The sequence below is a fragment of the Macaca thibetana genome, chromosome 14 (assembly GCF_024542745.1).
Source record: "Macaca thibetana thibetana isolate TM-01 chromosome 14, ASM2454274v1, whole genome shotgun sequence".
In the NCBI taxonomy this organism is placed as follows: Eukaryota; Metazoa; Chordata; class Mammalia; order Primates; family Cercopithecidae; genus Macaca; species Macaca thibetana.
Genome location: NC_065591.1, coordinates 63,120,551 through 63,138,333, shown reverse-complemented (window position 1 = coordinate 63,138,333; position 17,783 = coordinate 63,120,551). Strand labels below are relative to the sequence as shown.

Below are 17,783 nucleotides of genomic sequence, written 5' to 3'. Positions count from 1 at the left end.
GAAAACCCCCCTTTAATGCACAAGTATTACTGTGTTTATGTTACTCCCACTTTTTTTTTTTTTTTTTTGAGACATATTCTCACTGTGTTGCCCAGGCAGGAGTGCAGTGGCGTGATCATAGTTCACTGTAACCTCCAACTCCTGGGCTTAAGTGATCCTCCTACCTCAGCCTCCCAAACTGGGACTATATGCAGGTGTCACCACACTCCACTAATTTTTGAAAATTCAAAAACTTGGCTGGGCACGGTGGCTCACGTCTGTAATCCCAGCACTTTGGGAGGCCGAGGCGGGTGGGTCACTTGAGGTAGGGAGTTCGAGAGCAGCCTGACCAACATGGAGAAACCCCCTCTCTACTAAAAATACAAAAAAATTAGCTGGGCGTGGTAGCTTGTAATCCCAGCTACTTGGGAGGCTGAGGCAAGAGAATCGCTTGAACCCGGGAGGCGGAGGTTGCAGTGAGCCGAGATTGTACCATTGCACTCCAGCCTGGGCAACAAGAGCGAAGCTCTGTTTCAAAAAAAAAAAAAAAAAAAAAAAATTAAAACCTTTTTTTTTATGTGGAGATGGAGTTGCCCAGGCTGGTCTTGAACTCCTGGCCTGAAGTGATCCTCGCACCTTGGCCTCCCAAAGTGCTGGGATTACAGGTGTGAGCTACTGTGTCTGGCCAGGTGTTTACATTATGTCTGAACTGAGGACCAAAACTAGCTTTTTAGTATGGATTAGGTTAGGTATAGCCACTGGGGAATGGATTGCATTCTGGGGTGAGGGGTGGAGCCTGGCAAGAGGGCAGTTCTATTAGCTCAGTTTACCTATGCAGGAAGGGTGTTAGGACCTCCAGGCATACTTATGCTGCTTCTGTTATAGCTGACACCTAACTGCTCCTCCTGAGCTGAGCATATGCTTGTACTTTTAGACAGAAGTCAGAGCTTGGTGAGGCCTGATTCCCCAAAGAATTCAGTGATGAAAATTAGGCCACTTGAGCATATCTAATTGGCTGAACTGTGTGAAGGGCAGAGGCTTTCCCTGGGGGCTCCTTTTAATCTCATGTGGTTATAGTCTTTTAAGGTTGGACTAATTAAAATGTGTTGGCAGTTGGACTCACTACTTTCCTTGCACTAGGTCCTGCTCCAGCCTCCTAGAGTACCAGAAGTTGGCACAGAGCTATTTTTCCTGGGGAGCTGAGGAGTGGGTTTCCATTTCCTGATCTACTAAATCTACAGTGATGTAATGTTTGTCCAGAATGGACTGCCAAACATCTTATGGTGGGGAGAAATTTAGGCTGGGACCTAGATGTGGCCTGGATTTGCTGCACTTCTTCAGGTGTCTTTTCAGGTTGATTGTCTGTTCTAGTAGCCCTCAAATGGCCTTGCTCTGTGAGCTGGCGAGTCATTTCTATTGTCCTGGAGTATCCTTCCCTGGTATGTGTTCCTCTTCCAACCAGAAAAAGGGATAAGGAAAAGATATTTAAGTCCCACCATTTGCCAGATCAGGGCTAGTATTTACACACCTATCTTTGAGGTATGCTTTATAATACCCTTTTTGCAGATGAAGAAATAGATTCAGCAAAGGAAAATAACTTGCTTGATTGTCATTACAGGCTGTAGGCAACTGAATCAGAATTCAAATCCAGGTCTTTCCCTAGCTTCAGGTTACTTTCCTAAGGTAGCACAAATGATTTCATGTCCTCTTATCCTTTTAAGCCTACCTAAGTTCTCATATCCAGAGAGTCTTCTTCAGTTCCTTCAGCCAGAATGACTTCTTGTCCTGCTTTTTCGGACTACTCTGCCTCTCGCTAATCTGTCTATTTAAGTCAGTGAGGCATGAATCTACCTCCCTATTCTGACTATTCCTGCTCCTGCAGATTTGGTACTCAGAGTGTATTTGTTAAAGAACAGAATGAAGTTATAGTGCTGAAATTTCAGGTGTTATGACAGACTGGCAAGGGTAAGGGTTTTGGGCAAAGCCTTGGCTAGTTTTTCAAATAAGGCCCCTCTGTGTCTTTCTGATTTGCCCAGAATGTGCTGTTATTTTCCTTGACATCTGGCTTTAGAGTTTGTATCTTTTTTTTTTTTTTTTAATTTTTATTTTCTCCTCCCCTACCTCTTCTTTTATTGTTTGTTTGTTTGTATTTTCTATAGGCTTGCAACCTATAGAGCTAGGCTTAATGCTCCCTGGAGTGGAGTGATAGGACAAACCCTCAACTTGGCCTTGGTTGCTGGAATATGCCTGTTGACCATGGTGCTTGGATTTTGTTTGTTTGGTTGGTTTTTTGCAAATAGCATGCCAAGATATTAACCTTGCATTTGGGGCTTATACTTTCTGCAACCTCTGCCTACCGGTGTATGTCACTTCACAGGATAAAGGCTTTCTTTCCTGGCAAAGGCAAACATATGTAAAAGCATCCCTATAAGTTGAATTATTTTTCTCACTGACTTGAAAACAATTATAAAACTATCTCAGACCTTTTTCTATGCATATAGTATATACTTGGTGTTTAACATAAAAAGTTCCTTTGGGAATAAATGGCAAATTGGAACATAACGAAATATAGGCCAGGCACGGTGACTCACGCCTGTAATCCCAGCACTTTGGGAGGCCGAGGCAGGCAGATCGCTTGAGCTCAGGAGCTTGAGACCAGCCTGGGCCACATGGCGAAACCCTGTCTCTACAAAAAATACAAAAATTAGCCAGAAGTGGTAGTGTGTGCTTGTAATCCCACCTACTTGAGGGGGCAGAGGCAGGAGGATTGCTTGAGCCTAGGAGGCTGAGGCTAAAGTGAGCCAAGGTCATGCCACTGCACTCCAGCCTGGGTGATAAAGTGAGACCCTGTCTCAAAAAAAAAAAAAAAAAAAAAACCCTAAAAACAACAACAAAAAAATCAAACCCCAAAACAAAATATAGCTAAAACACCTTTAGTGGGAGAAGTGATAAAATATTAATAATCGGCTTTGCAGACGCTGCCGCCAAGGAAAGTCCTGTACTACTAGCCATGGTCAACCCTACCGTGTTCTTCGACATTGCCGTCGACAGCGAGCCCTTGGGCCGCGTCTTCTTCGAGCTGTTTGCAGACAAGGTTCCAAACACAGCAGAAAATTTTCGTGCTCTGAGCACTGGAGAGAAAGGATTTGGTTATAAGGGTTCCTGCTTTCACAGAATTATTCCAGGGTTTATGTGTCAGGGTGGTGACTTCACACGCCATAATGGCACTGGTGGCAAGTCCATCTATGGGGAGAAATTTGAAGATGAGAACTTCATCCTAGAGCATACAGGTCCTGGCATCTTGTCCATGGCAAATGCTGGACCCAACACAAATGGTTCCCAGTTTTTCATCTGCACTGCCAAGACTGAGTGGTTGGATGGCAAGCATGTGGTCTTTAGCAAAGTGAAAGAAGGCATGAATATTGTGGAGGCCATGGAGCGCTTTGGGTCCAGGAATGGCAAGACCAGCAAGAAGATCACCATTGCCGACTGTGGACAACTCGAATAAGTTTGACTTGTGTTTTATCTTAACCACCAGACCGTTCCTTCTGTAGCTCAGGAGAGCACCCCTCCACCCCATTTGCTCGCAGTATCCTAGAATCTTTGTGCTCTCGCTGCAGTTCCCTTTGGGTTCCATGTTTTCCTTGTTCTCTCCCATGCCTAGCTGGATTGCAGAGTTAAGTTTATGATTATGAAATAAAAACTAAGTAACAAAAAAATATTAATAATCAAAATAAATACTGCAATAGGACGAAACATGCATTTTTGCTTTGTATTGTTTTGATAACATAGGCAATCTGAAATAGCTTAGTCAAATGGATTGAACTAAATAAGGACACAACATTCCTTGTGGTTTCTCTGCTATGGAGAATAGATATGAAATGTTCTTAGGAGAAGGGGCAAAGAATGCATTCGGGGACTAGGAAGAACTGTGCTGTGGCTCAGTTCCTCTACACAGTGGTGAAACTAAGCTTTCTGGTTGTCTGTTCCCCTATGTGTTAAAGGGAATAATACCTATCTTGTTTAATTTTATGAGGGTTAAGTAAGATAATGTATGTGAAAGTCTTTTGTAAACTATGAAATACTGTTATTGTCATACTTAGTGGGTGACTGGAGCCAAATTGCTAGCACTGTAAGGAAGCTTTTGGTTTAAGATATGGCATCCTAGGTAGGAAGAAGGATGCAAAATTGATGGATAAACAGTTGAATGCTGTTTGGGTAGCAGCTGAGAGGAATTCCTGTGAGTTGAGGGAAAGGACTGCGTTCATTTCCTTTGTTTTTGGGAGACAGGGTCTCACTCTGTTACCCCAGCTAGAGTGCTGTGGTGTGATCGTGGTTCACTGCAACCTTGAGCTCTTGGGCTCAAGCAATCCTCCTGCTTCAGCCTCCTGATTAGTTGGGACTACAGGCACATCCCACTACACCTGACTGATTTTATTTTTATTTTTTGTAGAGGCAGGGTTTCACTGTGTTGCCCAGGCTGGTCTCGAACTCCTGGGCTCCAGTGATCCTCCCACCTCCATCTCCCAAAGTGATGGAATTATGGGCCACTGGGTCTGGCCTTCCATACATATTTATTGAGTCCTGCCTGGTTGAAGATAAAGAAATACTGATATCTACCTACTAAACATGTGATGTGCTAAAATATGGAGGCAGTTTTGTTTAGAATGAAAACCTCATAAAGATGGGGTTCTTGTCTGTCTCATGCACTGCTATATATTCACCAGGAGTAGTACCTGGCATGTAGTAGGCTCTCAATAAATATATGTTGAAAGAAAGGTTACGATTTGGAATCAGACAGAGCAGGTTCATATTTGGGTTCTGCCCAGCCCCTTTCCTGAGTGAGTTGCTCAGTTTCTTCATTTATAAATAAAATGGGACTAGGATTAGCTGGTTATTGGGAGGGTTTTTTTTTTTTTTTTTTTTTTAAAAAGATTAAAACCTTTTCTATAAGACTTACAGTAAATGCTTAATGAAAGATAGTTTCTTTTATTTCCCGTTTCTGGTTTGCAAAGTGTGATGGGAGTGCAGAGGAAGAAGCAGTTAGAGCTACCTGGGGGAGTCTAGACGGTGGCTTCACAGGCTTGATCTGATAGTGTCTTCCTACAGAACAAGATTATTATTATTATTATTTTCTTACAAAAGGAACTCCCTGGGATTAAGCAAGCATCTTGGACTTGGTATGCCTTGCTTCTCTGCATTTCCCATGGTCTTCATTGGAGAACTGGCTCTTGTTTTTCTAGCAAGGTCACATTTACACTGCAGGTTTGTGCAGAGGTTGTTGTTCCAGAAGCAGCTTCCAGTGGAGACTCTGGACTTAGCTGATTTGCATGGGCTTTTTGTAGCCAGCCGTCAGTCCCCTATCCCCACCCTGCCAAATACCTCAATAATTGTTAGTTATAGCTTTGAAAACGTGTACTCAGTTTGACTCCTGTTCCGGGTCAGTTGTAAATTCTCATAGAAGGTAGAGCAGAGTGTGATTGCTTGGGTTAATCAGGTATTTATAAGTTGACCTTTACTAGTGAAAACTTAATTTTTCCCTCATGTCTGAGTAACTCTAGCAGGCTGAGGGCCTTGTTCTCAGGCATTCCCAGAACTGTTGGGAGTTGCAGCAGGTTTGCCTGCTCTTGTCATATATGCACGAGGGCCAGTAGGATTCATCTGTCTCCCAGCAAGGGTGCCCAGGACCTCTCCTTTTATCCTATCATTCTAAAGCACTGGATCATTCTAAAGCACTGGGAATACCAGTCTCCTTTCTCTGATCAGCATTTTAGACTCTGATGCTTTCTCTTCTGGTTTGTTTCTTGGGAGAATGTGTAAGCAGGGAGGAATTGTTTGGTTTTCAGGTAGAAAAGACTTCTTGCTTGTGAATTGAAGTCACTAGGCGAGAAGTGGGTAAAGAACATGTTCCTGAATAGGAGTGGTCAAGCGTTGGTAAGTTAGAGGTGGTTTGGGGGTTAAATGGGCCTGGTGCTCTCGAGGAGTGGAATCAGTACGGATCCTGGCTATGTCTTCATTGCCCTCCTTCGGGAGCTGAGCATTGCCACAGGGGAGATCTCACATATGGGCTGGGGAGAAGGGAAAGGAGGAGGGTTGAGGAAACAAGAGACAAAGGGAAGAAAAGGGAACTTTTGCTGAGCTGTTTCTCTAGGCTAGGTGCTTTACACCAATAATTTTCTTTAATCTTCACAACTACTTTGTGAGGTAGCTGTAATTAGTCTTGTTTTACATATGATGAAACTGAGGCCCAGAGAGGTTAAGCAACTTACCCAAGGTCACAAAGCTAGTTAATGATAATAAGTTATTATTTATCATGTGCCTGAAAAGCACATATGAAGTTTCTTTTTTTTTTTTTTAATCCTGTGAACGATAATTATTACTTCTTCAATACAAATGAGGAAACTAGGGATTAAAGAGCTTTGGTTACTTGTGGAAGGTCACTCATCTGGCAGTGTCAGTGCAGGGATTTGAAACCAGGTCTGTCTCATTACAGAATGTGTTCCCTTGATGTCCATGTTGCTCTGCAAATGGAAGAGCTGGGATTCAAATGCAGAGTCATGAGAGCAGGACTTATGTGTTACCTATCTTTGTGTCACCATTCCCTGTGACAGTGCTTACCATGTTATTAGTGCCCAATAAATGCTTGCTGTAAAATCTAGCTCTGCCCTCCCCATAGCTCATGTTAGCTGCAGTGGGTTCCAATTTCTAGCTGCATCGGGTTCCAATTTCTAGCTGCATCCTGCCCCAGCTGCTCGGCTGCCTATCTTCCCCTGACAGTTTGGCCTTATCCTGCCTACCCATTGTGGCCTCCCTGACTTCCCAACACACACAGCATCTCCTCTAGCACTGTTGCTTTCCTCTTCTTCATACCTTTTTTTTTTTTTTTGAGATGGAGTCTCGCCCTGTCACCCAGGCTAGAGTGCAGTGGTGTGATCTTGGCTCACTGCAACCTCTACCTCCCGGGTTCAAGCGATTCTCCTGCCTCAGCCTCCTGAGTAGCTGGGACTACAGATGCGCACTGCCACACCCAGCTAATTTTTGTATTTTTAGTAGAGACGGGGTTTCACCATGTTGGCCAGGCTGGTCTCGAACTCCTGACCTCAGGTGATCCACATGCCTCAGCCTCCCAAAGTGTTGGGATTACAGGCATGAGCCACCGCGCCCGGCCCTTCATACCTCTTTTCCCTAGCTATACATTTCCCTCCAGCTGTGGCTTTCCAAAACCCTCCAATCCTCTTCATTCTTTTCTCTGTAGTTTTTCTGACTTATTCCAGGGACTTCCCTTTCTAGGCTATAATCTTCTTAGTCCGTACCATATAATTTGTCAGCTAATTATCTACTGTTTCACTTTCTGTTGGTTTCGTGGACATTAATCTTCTCCCCAGCCAGCTGATGGTAGTCATATTATAATAACTCCCCAGATTGGTTTGTGCTCTGCAGTTTACAAATCACTCCCCTATTTAAGACCTGTCTTTTTGCTTACCATGCCCACAGCTGCGCTATGAGGTGTGACAGGAGGGGATTGTTATCTCTATATTATAGTAAACAAATGCAAAGAGGGCAGGTGACTTCCCAATGTCATATATGTATTTAGGGGCAGAACAAAGACTGCATCTCAGGTTTACTGATTTCTAGCTTAGAATTTTATCTGCAGTCTCTTCTACATTTGTTTTTTTCCTTACCATTTCCCCTCTTACCTTCAAGGGTCACTCAAGGTAGAACATCTACCTTGTGGGTTTTTAGGAGGTTTGGTTGGTGACCCAGTGAATGGTAGAGTAGCCCAGATAGGCCGGGCGCGGTGGCTCAAGCCTGTAATCCCAGCACTTTGGGAGGCCGAGACGGGCGGATCACGAGGTCAGGAGATCGAGACCATCCTGGCTAACATGGTGAAACCCCGTCTCTACTAAAAAATACAAAAAACTAGCCGGGCGAAGTGGCGGGTGCCTGTAGTCCCAGCTACTCGGGAGGCTGAGGCAGGAGAATGGCGTGAACCCGAGAGGAGGAGCTTGCAGTGAGCTGAGATCCGGCCACTGCACTCCAGCCTGGGTGACAGAGCAAGACTCCGTCTCAAAAAAAAAAAAAAAAAAAAAAAAAAAAAAAAAAAAAAAAGTAGCCCAGATAGCAGTCTTAGGTACTTCTCAGTGGCATCAGTGTTCTGGGTTGCTATTGCCTGTGAGAGTTCTCTCTCTGTGGCTGCCAGGATTAATGTGGAACTAAGAAGCATTAGATTATTATGGATGGTCAGAACACACTCTCATGGAGATCCAGGAAGCAGGACAGGATGTGTGGTGCCCGGCACTTTTGTGTTGTGGCAATGGCATGAGCTTTGCAAGCAGTCAGACCAGAGTGTGAAATCTGGCTTTGCTGTTGTTTGTTGGCCTCATGACCCTTAGTAAATCATTAATCTCTCTGAGCCTTAGGGCTACTGAGAGAATGTATTTAAGGGCCACATAATGGCCTGTAAAAACAGTATTTGTTGTTGGTTTTTATTGCCAATACTACTTTAAGTTTAAGGTGCCCGAAGGGCATTAGAAGCCCGCTAGCACCTGTGACCCTTGCAGGTTACTTCTTGTGTCTTGATTTCTAAGCATTAGTGATGACTACCTTGGAGACTATTGGCTGATAGGGGATGAACTTGAATGCTGTTCCCCAAGTCTCCAGTCTCCAGGTTTCCAGTGCCTTCTCAGGGCAATGAAAATAGTTTGTGGACAGCTAGGGGATGGTTTCGGTGTCAAACTTTGGAAGTAAAATCTTTCTTGTTTTTTCTGAAGAACTTTGGCATTAGAATTGTTGGTTCTGGAAAGTCAAGAACACAGTTGTTATTGAGAGATTTTAGTTATTTCTGAAACCAGATATTGCTCCAAAGCTGTTTGTTAAATACTTCCCTACTCTTCCTAAACCCCTGCCCCTCCCCAAAAGAAAAATAAATCATATTCAGACCATTGTGTGATGGTTATATCTTTGGCCTCCCTGGTCACCCAGGCTGTAGCTCTCTGCTAGCACCGCTCCAAATTGCCGCTTCAAGAGAAGTCAGTCAGCCCCTTTCCCTTACTCCCCACCCATGACCTGGTCTGTCTGGAAAGATGATGAGATACATGGACCAATACATCCTATTTAAAAGGGAGCTTGCTTTCTCACTAGGGACTTTAGACTGCCTGACACACAGGAAATGACTAGAAAATCTGACCAGTGGAGCATAACTCATTGCTAAAATGGCAGGTTTGGACGGCTGCAGGATGGCAGAGTAGGCTTCCTGAAGAGGCAGGAAGGGGCAGCTGAATGAGAAAACGGTGACTTTTGAGGTTTTCCTTTTAGAGTATGGTGACGTAGGCCGTTTATTTAAAAAAAAAAAAAAAAGGAAAATCACATAAGATTAATCATTTTTACAATTCAGTGGGATTTAGTACTGTCACAAATCTAGTTCAAAACTATTTCATCAACCCTGAGGAAATCCATACCTGTTAAGCAGTTGTTCCTAATTCCCCCCTCTCCCTTTCCCCTGGCAGCCATCAATCTGTGTATCTGTGTTTTGTCTGTATATATTTACCTATTCTGGATAATTTCATATAAATGGAATCATATGATCTATGAGGCACCACACCCAGCCAGTGGGACACTTTTTTATTGTCTGCTTCAAACCACTAAGTTGTATTTTCTAGAGTCAGTGATTGTATTTGATTCATTTCTGTCTTTAGCATTTAGCATAGGAACTGGCATTTAGTGGATGAGTGGATGCTAATAAATGCTGAATGAAACTTGAGTATAGACTGAAGACTTACTTGACAGTAATGACACCATCACTGTAGGAGAGATCAGTTGTGGGCTGTACTAGATGTATTCATATAATAAATATTTAAGACCCTACTGTGTGCCAGAAACTCTGCTTGGTATGCAATAAAGAATAATAGTCCTGCCGGGCACGGTGGCTCACACCTGTAATCCCAGCACTTTGGAAGGCCGAGGCGGGCGGATCACGAGGTCAGGAGTTCAAGACCAGCCTGACCAACATGATGAAACCCCATCTCTACTAAAAATACAAAAATTAGCTGGGCATGGTGGCGCACGCCTGTAATCCTAGCTATTCAGGAGGCTGAGGCAGGAGAATCGCTTGAACCAGGGAGGCAGAGGTTGCAGCGAACCAAGATCACGCTACTGCACACCAGCCTAGGTGACAGAGTAAGACTCTGTTTCAAAAAAAAAAAAAAAAAAAAAGAATAATAGTCCCTATTGTTTTATATTCAGGTAGGAAGATAGGCCATAAACAAGGAGATAAGTAATATAATGCCTGGTAATCATAAGTGCTAAAAAACAAAGTAAAGCAGGGCAAAGGATTAGAGAGTGATGGGGGTGCTATTTTAGGTAGAGTGGTGGGGAAGGCCTCTCATTGGATGGCCCTTAAAATCAACTCACAAGGGTCTGGACCAGGAATCAGAAGACTTGGGTTCTTCTTATGTCTCTGTGCTTTGTTACTTAGCAAAATTACTTAACATTTCAAGGTTGGAGTTTCTTTGTCTATAAAATGGGTGCAAGAATACCTGCCCTGGTATTGTGGGAGTGTTGTAAGGATTCAGTGAGTTAATGGACATTGAAAGTGCTTTGTTATATGGTGAATCACATGATGTTTGGCTTTCTCTTTCCCAAGTTGAGAGGATGCGTGAGCAGTGTGGGAGCCAGCCAGATGTTTTCAGCACTTTGAAGACAAAAGGAACTGGTTTCTGCTGGGAGCTGTCATGCCAGCTTGCCTGGAACACTGACTTATGCAGTGCTGATCCAGGGGCTGAGAGTAAAACCCATGCCCCAGGTGGTTCTCCATGTAAATTGGCAAAAGGGAATAGCCTTGGGAACTTGGGGCCTATTCTGCTTAGCCTCCCAGGTAGAATGTGGAGAGGACTGTTTCTCTCCGTTCAGCCTTATTTCTTGCTACATCTGAACCTAACCCAAGGGAGTAATAATCAGCAGTCCCCAAGAAACCTGGGAGGTGGAGGTTGCAGTGAGCTGAGATTGCATCACTGCACTCCACCCTGGGCGACAGAGCCAGACCCCCTCTTAAAAAAAAAAAAAAAAAAAAAAAAAAAAAAAAGGTGGTATGTTCGTATAAAGGAATCTTATTTAGCCATTAAATGGAGTTAGGTATTGATAGATGCCACAACATGGATAAACCTTGAAAACATGCTAAGTGAAAAGGCTACATATTGTATGATTCCATTTACGTGAAATGTCCAGAATAGGGAAATCTATAGAGAAAGTAGATTAGTGTTTGCCAGAGTGTGGGGGGAGAGGGTAATGAGAAGTTACTGCTAATGGATATGGGGTTTCTTTTTGGGGTAATGAAAATATTCTGAAAAATTAGATTGTGGTGACGGTGGTACAACCTTATATTAAAAAATCACTGAATTATAAAATCTAAAAGGAATAATTGTATGACATGAATATATTTCAATATAAACATAGATAATTTTCTTTTTCTGAGACAGTATCTCACTCTATCATCCGGGCTGGAGTGCAATGGTGCAATCATGGCTCACTGCAGCCTTGACCTCCCGGGCTCAAGCAATCCTTCTACTTCAGCCTCCCAAGTAGCTGGGGCTATAGACACATGCTAGCCTGGCCAATTTTTGTATTATTATTATTTTTGTAGAGACAGGGTTTTGCCATGTTGCCTAGGCTGGTCTTGAACCCCTGGGCTCACGTGATCTTCCTGCCTTGGCCTCCCAACGTTTGGGATTACAGGCATGAGTCACAGTGCTCTGCCAAACATACATAATTTGAGTTTGCTGAGAACTATTGGTTTAACACAGTTGTAGATAATTATAATTTTCTTTTCTGATTGGAAGTCTTATCCCAGTACTTTAGCTCACAAAGGTAGACACATTCCAGTTGTATTTTATTTATTTTATCATTTGATTTTTGAAACAAGGACTCGCTCTGTTGTACAGGAGGCTGAAATATGGTGGCACAATCATGGCTCACTGTAGCCTCTACCTCCTGGGCTCAAGTGATTCTCCCACCTCAGCCTGTTGAGTAGCTGGGACTACAGGCATGAGGAACCACACCTGGTTAATTTTTCTGTTTTTTTTGTGTAGACAAAGTCTCACTGTGTTGCCCATGCTGGTCTCCAACTCCTGGGCTCAAGCAGTTCTCCCACCTCAGCCTCCCTAAGTGCTGAGATTACAGGTGTGAGCCACTGTTCATGGCCCCATTCCAGTTTTAGATGTGAGTTTGAGCATGATCTTAGACAAGGGCCCATTAATGAATGTGTTGAGGATACAGCATCGTCCTGCTTTGACTCAAGGGGGCTTTTTCTGCCTTTGATTAAGGATTGGCGTGGGTGAGTCATTTCCCATAGTCTGAGGGATGTGGGATATAAAGAATGAATTGTTATGTCTGATGATATCTTGAATATCACACATTGTAGGCCAAATATAGGTGCTAAACCATTTGGCTTGAATTCTTTATAGAAAATTCCCTGGGAACCCCATGATAAAATAGAGAAAGAGAAAGAGGGATAACCTAAGAGGGAGGAGCAATCTGGTGAGAGACATTCTTTTCACCTTTTCACACATGAGCAATTAAAAACTTAAGGGAAGTTGATTTTTTTTTTTTTAAACTCTGTAAATAGCTACTGGTATACTTCCTTTAGGCTGCTATTGTATTTTGTGCTATAAGAAGAGAGACTTGGCTGGGCGTGGTGGCTTATGCCTGTAATCCCAGCATTTTGGGAGGGCGAGGTGGGCGGATCATGAGGTCAGGAGATCGAGACCATCCTGGCTAACCTGGTGAAACCCCGTCTCTACTAAAAATACAAGAAATTAGCTGGGTGTGGTGGCGGGCGCCTGTAGTCCCAGCTACTCGGGAGGCTGAGGCAGGAGAATGGTGTGAACCTGGGAGGTGGGGCTTGCAGTGAGCGGAGATTGCGCCACCTCACTACAGCCTGGGCAACACAGCGAGACTCCGTCTCAAAAAAAAAAAAAAAAAAAAAGTCTTATTTGGCCAGGCACGACGTCTCATTCCTGTAATCCCAGCACTTTGGGAGGCTGAGACGGGCAGATCGCGAGGTCAGGAGATCAAGATCGTCCTGGACAACATGGTGAAACCCCGTCTCTACTAAAATACAAAAAATTAGCCAGGCGTGGTGGCGGGTGCCTGTAATCCCAGCTACTCAGGAGGCTGAGGCAGGAGAATTGCTTGAACTTGGGAGGCGGAGGTAGCAATGAGCCGAGATTGCACCACTGCACTCCAGCCTGGCGACAGAGCAAGACTACATCTCAAAGAAAAAAAAAAAAAAAAAAAAGAAGAGAGACGGGCCATATACTCAAGGAGTTTCAAGGAGGTGAAACAAACATCTGGGATGAAAAGGTTCCAGGGACTAGTATTGTACACAGTCAGAGGAGGCAGAGAGGGCTGTGAGCTTGGTAATAAGAGAGGAGGCTTGGGAAACCCAGCCTGAGTGTAGGTCCAGAGGGCAGCATGCACTGGGTGAGGACCTCTAGGGAGAGTAAGGCAGGATACATTCTCGTCCTTATACTTCCTTCCCTGTTTTTGTACCTGCTAACTTTTGCTCTACAACAAATAGGCCTTTAAGCATCTGTTCTGAGCCTGGCCTTGCACTGGGCAAAACTGGAAACATGGGCATTATGCAACCTGGGCCATACATCTAGAAGTACTTAATATATTGCGAGAGGTGAACCTGGAAACAATGGACTATAATTGCATGGGTCAAGGTATGTAATAGACAGAGATGGATTTGATGTGTGAGAATGCTGACCCACTGACTCTGACTTGGGATTAGGTAAACTTACCTTTAAAAAGGCATTGAGCCAGGGCCTGGTTAGAGAAACCTGTTAAGGTTATTGCCAGAAGATGAAGCAGAGGTACAGAATGCTACTTTTGGGGTATGGCTGCTTTAGGGCCTTTCATTTCATTTTCAGATTTGATGAAATAATAGGGCATCTGTGGCCACGCGCGGTGGCTCATGCCTGTAATCCTAGCACTTTGGGAGGATGAGGCGGGCAGATCACGAGCTCAGGAGATTGAGACCATCCTGGCTAACCTGGTGAAACCCCGTCTCTACTAAAAACTCAAAAAATTAGCCGGGCGTGGTGGCACACACCTGTAGTCCCAGCTACTTGGGAGGCTGAGCAGGAGAATCGCTTGAACCCGGGAGGCGGAGGTTGCAATGAGTCGATATCTCACCATTGCACTCCAGCCTGGGTGACAGAGTGAGATTCTGTCTCAAAAAAAAAAAAAAAAAAAAAAAAAAAAAAGAAAGAAAATAGGACATCTGGCCGCACGCGGTGGCTCAAGCCTGTAATCCCAGCACTTTGGGAGGCCGAGACGGGCGGATCACGAGATCAGGAGATCGAGACCATCCTGGCTCACACGGTGAAACCCCGTCTCTACTAAAAATACAAAAAGCTAGCCGGGCGAGGTGGCGGGCGCCTGTAGTCCCAGCTACTTGGGAGGCTGAGGCAGGAGAATGGCGTAAACCTGGGAGGCAGAGCTTGCAGGGAGCTGAGATCCGGCCACTGCACTCCAGCCTGGGTGACAGAGTGAGACTCCGTCTCAAAAAAAAAAAAAAAAAAAAAAAGAAAAATAGGACATCTGTGTCCAGGAATCTTTTTATCTCCCCACCACCCCTCAAGCAGTGCTGGGCTGACTGCAGAAGGCTCTTCCTTGTTCTGCACTTGTTCCATTTCTGTTTTTGAAAGATGAAGCCTGAGAGGTGTCAGAGCTATGCCAGCTGCTATGGGGCCAGAAACAGGTGAGGCTTTTAGGTCTGCTTGAGTTAAGGAGTGAGGGGTTTGTCCTCTTCAGCTAGCTTAATTAAGGTCTTTGCTATGAAACTGGATAAGTAGTTCACGTAGCTTGTTTTTCATTTGGGGCTATTTTCAGCCTCGGAGGCCAGCAAGGTGAATGACTGAGATGCTTTTATGGGGTTCAAGCTTTTGCTAGATCCTATTTGCCAGGATAGGTGCCCAGCAATTTTCCAGGACATCAGCTTTTCCGAACAAGCAGCACTGAAAGGAAGAAGCACTTCCCTTTTCTCTCAGTGGGCAGTATAGGAAACGTGAGAGTGGGTGGTCAGTTTAATATTACAACCCAGGTTTTAAGTAGAGATGCTGTATAGTTTGGAACATTGCCATATAGATTTTTTTTTTTTTTAATTTTTGAGACAGAGTCTCACTCTGTTGCCCAGGCTGGAGTACAGTGGTGTGCTTTCTGCTCACTGCAGCCTCCATCTCCCAGATTCAAGGGATTTTCCTGCCTAAGCTTGGAGATTACAGGTGCTCCACACCTGGGATTACAGGTGTGCACCACCATGCCCAGCTGAATTTTTGCATTTTTAGTAGAGATGGAGTTTCACCATGTTGGCCAGGCTGGTCTTGAACTCGTGACCTCAAGTGATCCACCTGCATCGGCTTCCCAAAGTGCTGGGATTATAGGTGTGAGCCACCGTGCCCGGCTGCCGTATAGTCTTTAATGCAGTTTTGAGGGACTCATCTGAATTGTTCTTGTGTTTTTCTTGTTATCTTGACTGCCAGGCTTTACTATGGGGGGAGCTCTATAAATGTATAGATCTGCCGCTGGCCAGAGGCTTGATCTCTTTTGCGCTTGCACACCTCTAGGGCTAACAAAGCAGATGGAGTGGGCTGTACTAAGAGGTGATGCATTGGTGGTGCATATCCAAAAGTGTTCTTGGGAGTTCCCTATCTAGTGAGTGCTTACTATGTGCCAGGCAGTTGTGGCAACAGTGGGCATCATACTAGGTGCTGAAGTTTTATCAGAGATACCTAAGGCAGATCATTGTCTGATCCCTAAGGCCCAACAAATAAATAAATATTTGTTGTTTAATAAATGTTGGTCCAAGGAATAAACTATTTTTTAAAGGAACCCAGATACAGGGGGTGTGAGAAGGAAGCTAGCAGTCATTGAATGCTTACTATGTGCCAAGTACTGTGTTAAGTGCTTTCACAGATATTTAATTTTTTTATTATTATTAATTTTTTTGAGACGGAGTCTCACTCTGTTGCCCAGGCTGGAGTGCAATGGCGCGATTTTGGCTCACTGCAACCTTTACCTTCTGAGTTCAAGCGGTTCTCTCACCTCAGCCTCCGGAGTAGCTGGGATTACAGGCGTGCGCCACCACATCTGGCTAATTTTTTGTATTTTTTCTTTTTAGTAGAGATGGGGTTTCACCATGGATACTTAATTTTTAATACAGTCTTCTGAGATTGTTAATGTTATCAGTATCTTTGAGATGGACAAAATAAGAGGTTAAATTACTTGTCAGAGTCACTTTCTATTAGCCTTATCTAGGCTCTTTTTTGAGGGTCTGGCCTCTTGGTTTGGTAGATACCTAACAGGGTAATCTTGTTTTCAGTATTGTTGGGTGAGTGGGGCTAGTCTGAGTCTTTTCAAAGTCACAGGAGATGCAGTTGTCTAGGCTTGGTGCTGATGATATAGATAAGGATAATATAAGGTACATAACCTGGAAAAATTACTATTGAGTGGGGAGACAGGTAAATAGGCATTACAGGGTAGTAAATATTAAGCAAAGACAGGCCTTTTTACTTTGTGAGAGGTACATTGGGCAGGGACTTTTACTCTGAGGCTTCAACTCTTGTCCTTTCTATACCTGTAGCTCCTCATTGGGATATCCCTTATTACCTGACCATGTGTTTTGACAGTTTCATGAGTGTTACTTTTTCATCAAGATTGCTTACTCCTTGAGACTAGATATTCTTTTTTTTTCTTACTGCCTCTTAGATATCTGACCTAGGCCATCACGCTTACCTTCTCTGGACCTTAGTGGCATTATCTGTAAAACAAGGCTAATGATAGGTGTTTTGCAATCTGAGAGCCGGGGCCAGTCCAGGTGGTGATCTCTGGAGGTTCATCTAGTTTTTTCAAATCTGTGATTTCTGTGATCATCCTCTTTTGGTCCTTATATAGAGCTGGATATCCAGGAGGCTTTAAGTTTGTCACAGAGATTGTTGAAGGTATTTTCTGGTACTTCAGAAGTCTTAAGAACTTTTCTGTATCACCCCGTTAGAGCTACATACCCAGCAGCACTGACAGAGACTCATGGCTTCTCCTGGCCAGTCCCTTGGACCGAACCAGTTTTCTCAGCCTGGTAGGGAAGATTTGACTGAAATTTTAAACTCAAAAGGATATCATGGCCAGGCATGGTGGCACACGCCTGTAATCCCAGCTACTCAGGAGTCTGAGGCAAGAATCTGGGAGATGGAGGTTGCAGTGAGCCGAGATCACACCAGTGTACTCCAGCCTGGGTGACGGAGCAAGACTCCATCACACACACACATACACACACACACACACACACACAAAGCGTATTGTATTTAAGTGTATTTTCTAGTATGGCTTCTTTCATCATCAGCTAGGTCAACTAGAGGTAGTGCTTTCCTGATTTTGCTTCTGGAAGGCGTTCTTTGAGCAGTGAGATAGGACCCCACCCTTAGGACTTTCACCTCTCCAGGTATTGGGCCAGAAGGCTAAAGCTCCATGAAATACTGTTTATGTACAATTCTAGCTTGAGCTCTAAACTTGTAAAAGAATCAACTTTGATATGAGTTGGGGTCCCATGGGACCTACCAGGAAATCACAGGAACTCTGAGCTACAGCAAAGTCCACCACTAATTAGACAGTTAATAATGCTAATTATTATGATAAAAAATGTATATTGAATACTTATATGTCAGGTACAATTACATATTTATTTAATTCTCACAGCAGCCAATGATATAGATATTGTTATTATTCTCATTTTGTAGATGAAGAATCTA

General features: G+C 44.0%; 3 protein-coding genes across 6 annotated transcripts in view; 2 read left to right on the top strand and 1 right to left on the bottom strand.

The window, feature by feature from the left end:
* RHOG (ras homolog family member G) overlaps window positions 1-17,783 on the bottom strand; it is a 1,041,648-nt gene that overhangs the window by 48,399 nt on the left and 975,466 nt on the right. The gene's annotated exons all lie outside the window — the stretch shown is intronic.
* Window positions 1-17,783, top strand: part of STIM1 (stromal interaction molecule 1) — a 217,224-nt gene that overhangs the window by 16,470 nt on the left and 182,971 nt on the right. The gene's annotated exons all lie outside the window — the stretch shown is intronic.
* On the top strand, window positions 566-16,477 carry LOC126935250 (peptidyl-prolyl cis-trans isomerase A). Its single transcript, XM_050756492.1, has one exon. The coding sequence runs from the start codon at window positions 2,990-2,992 to the stop codon at window positions 3,485-3,487; it is 498 nt and encodes a 165-aa protein (XP_050612449.1). The 5' UTR covers window positions 566-2,989; the 3' UTR covers window positions 3,488-16,477.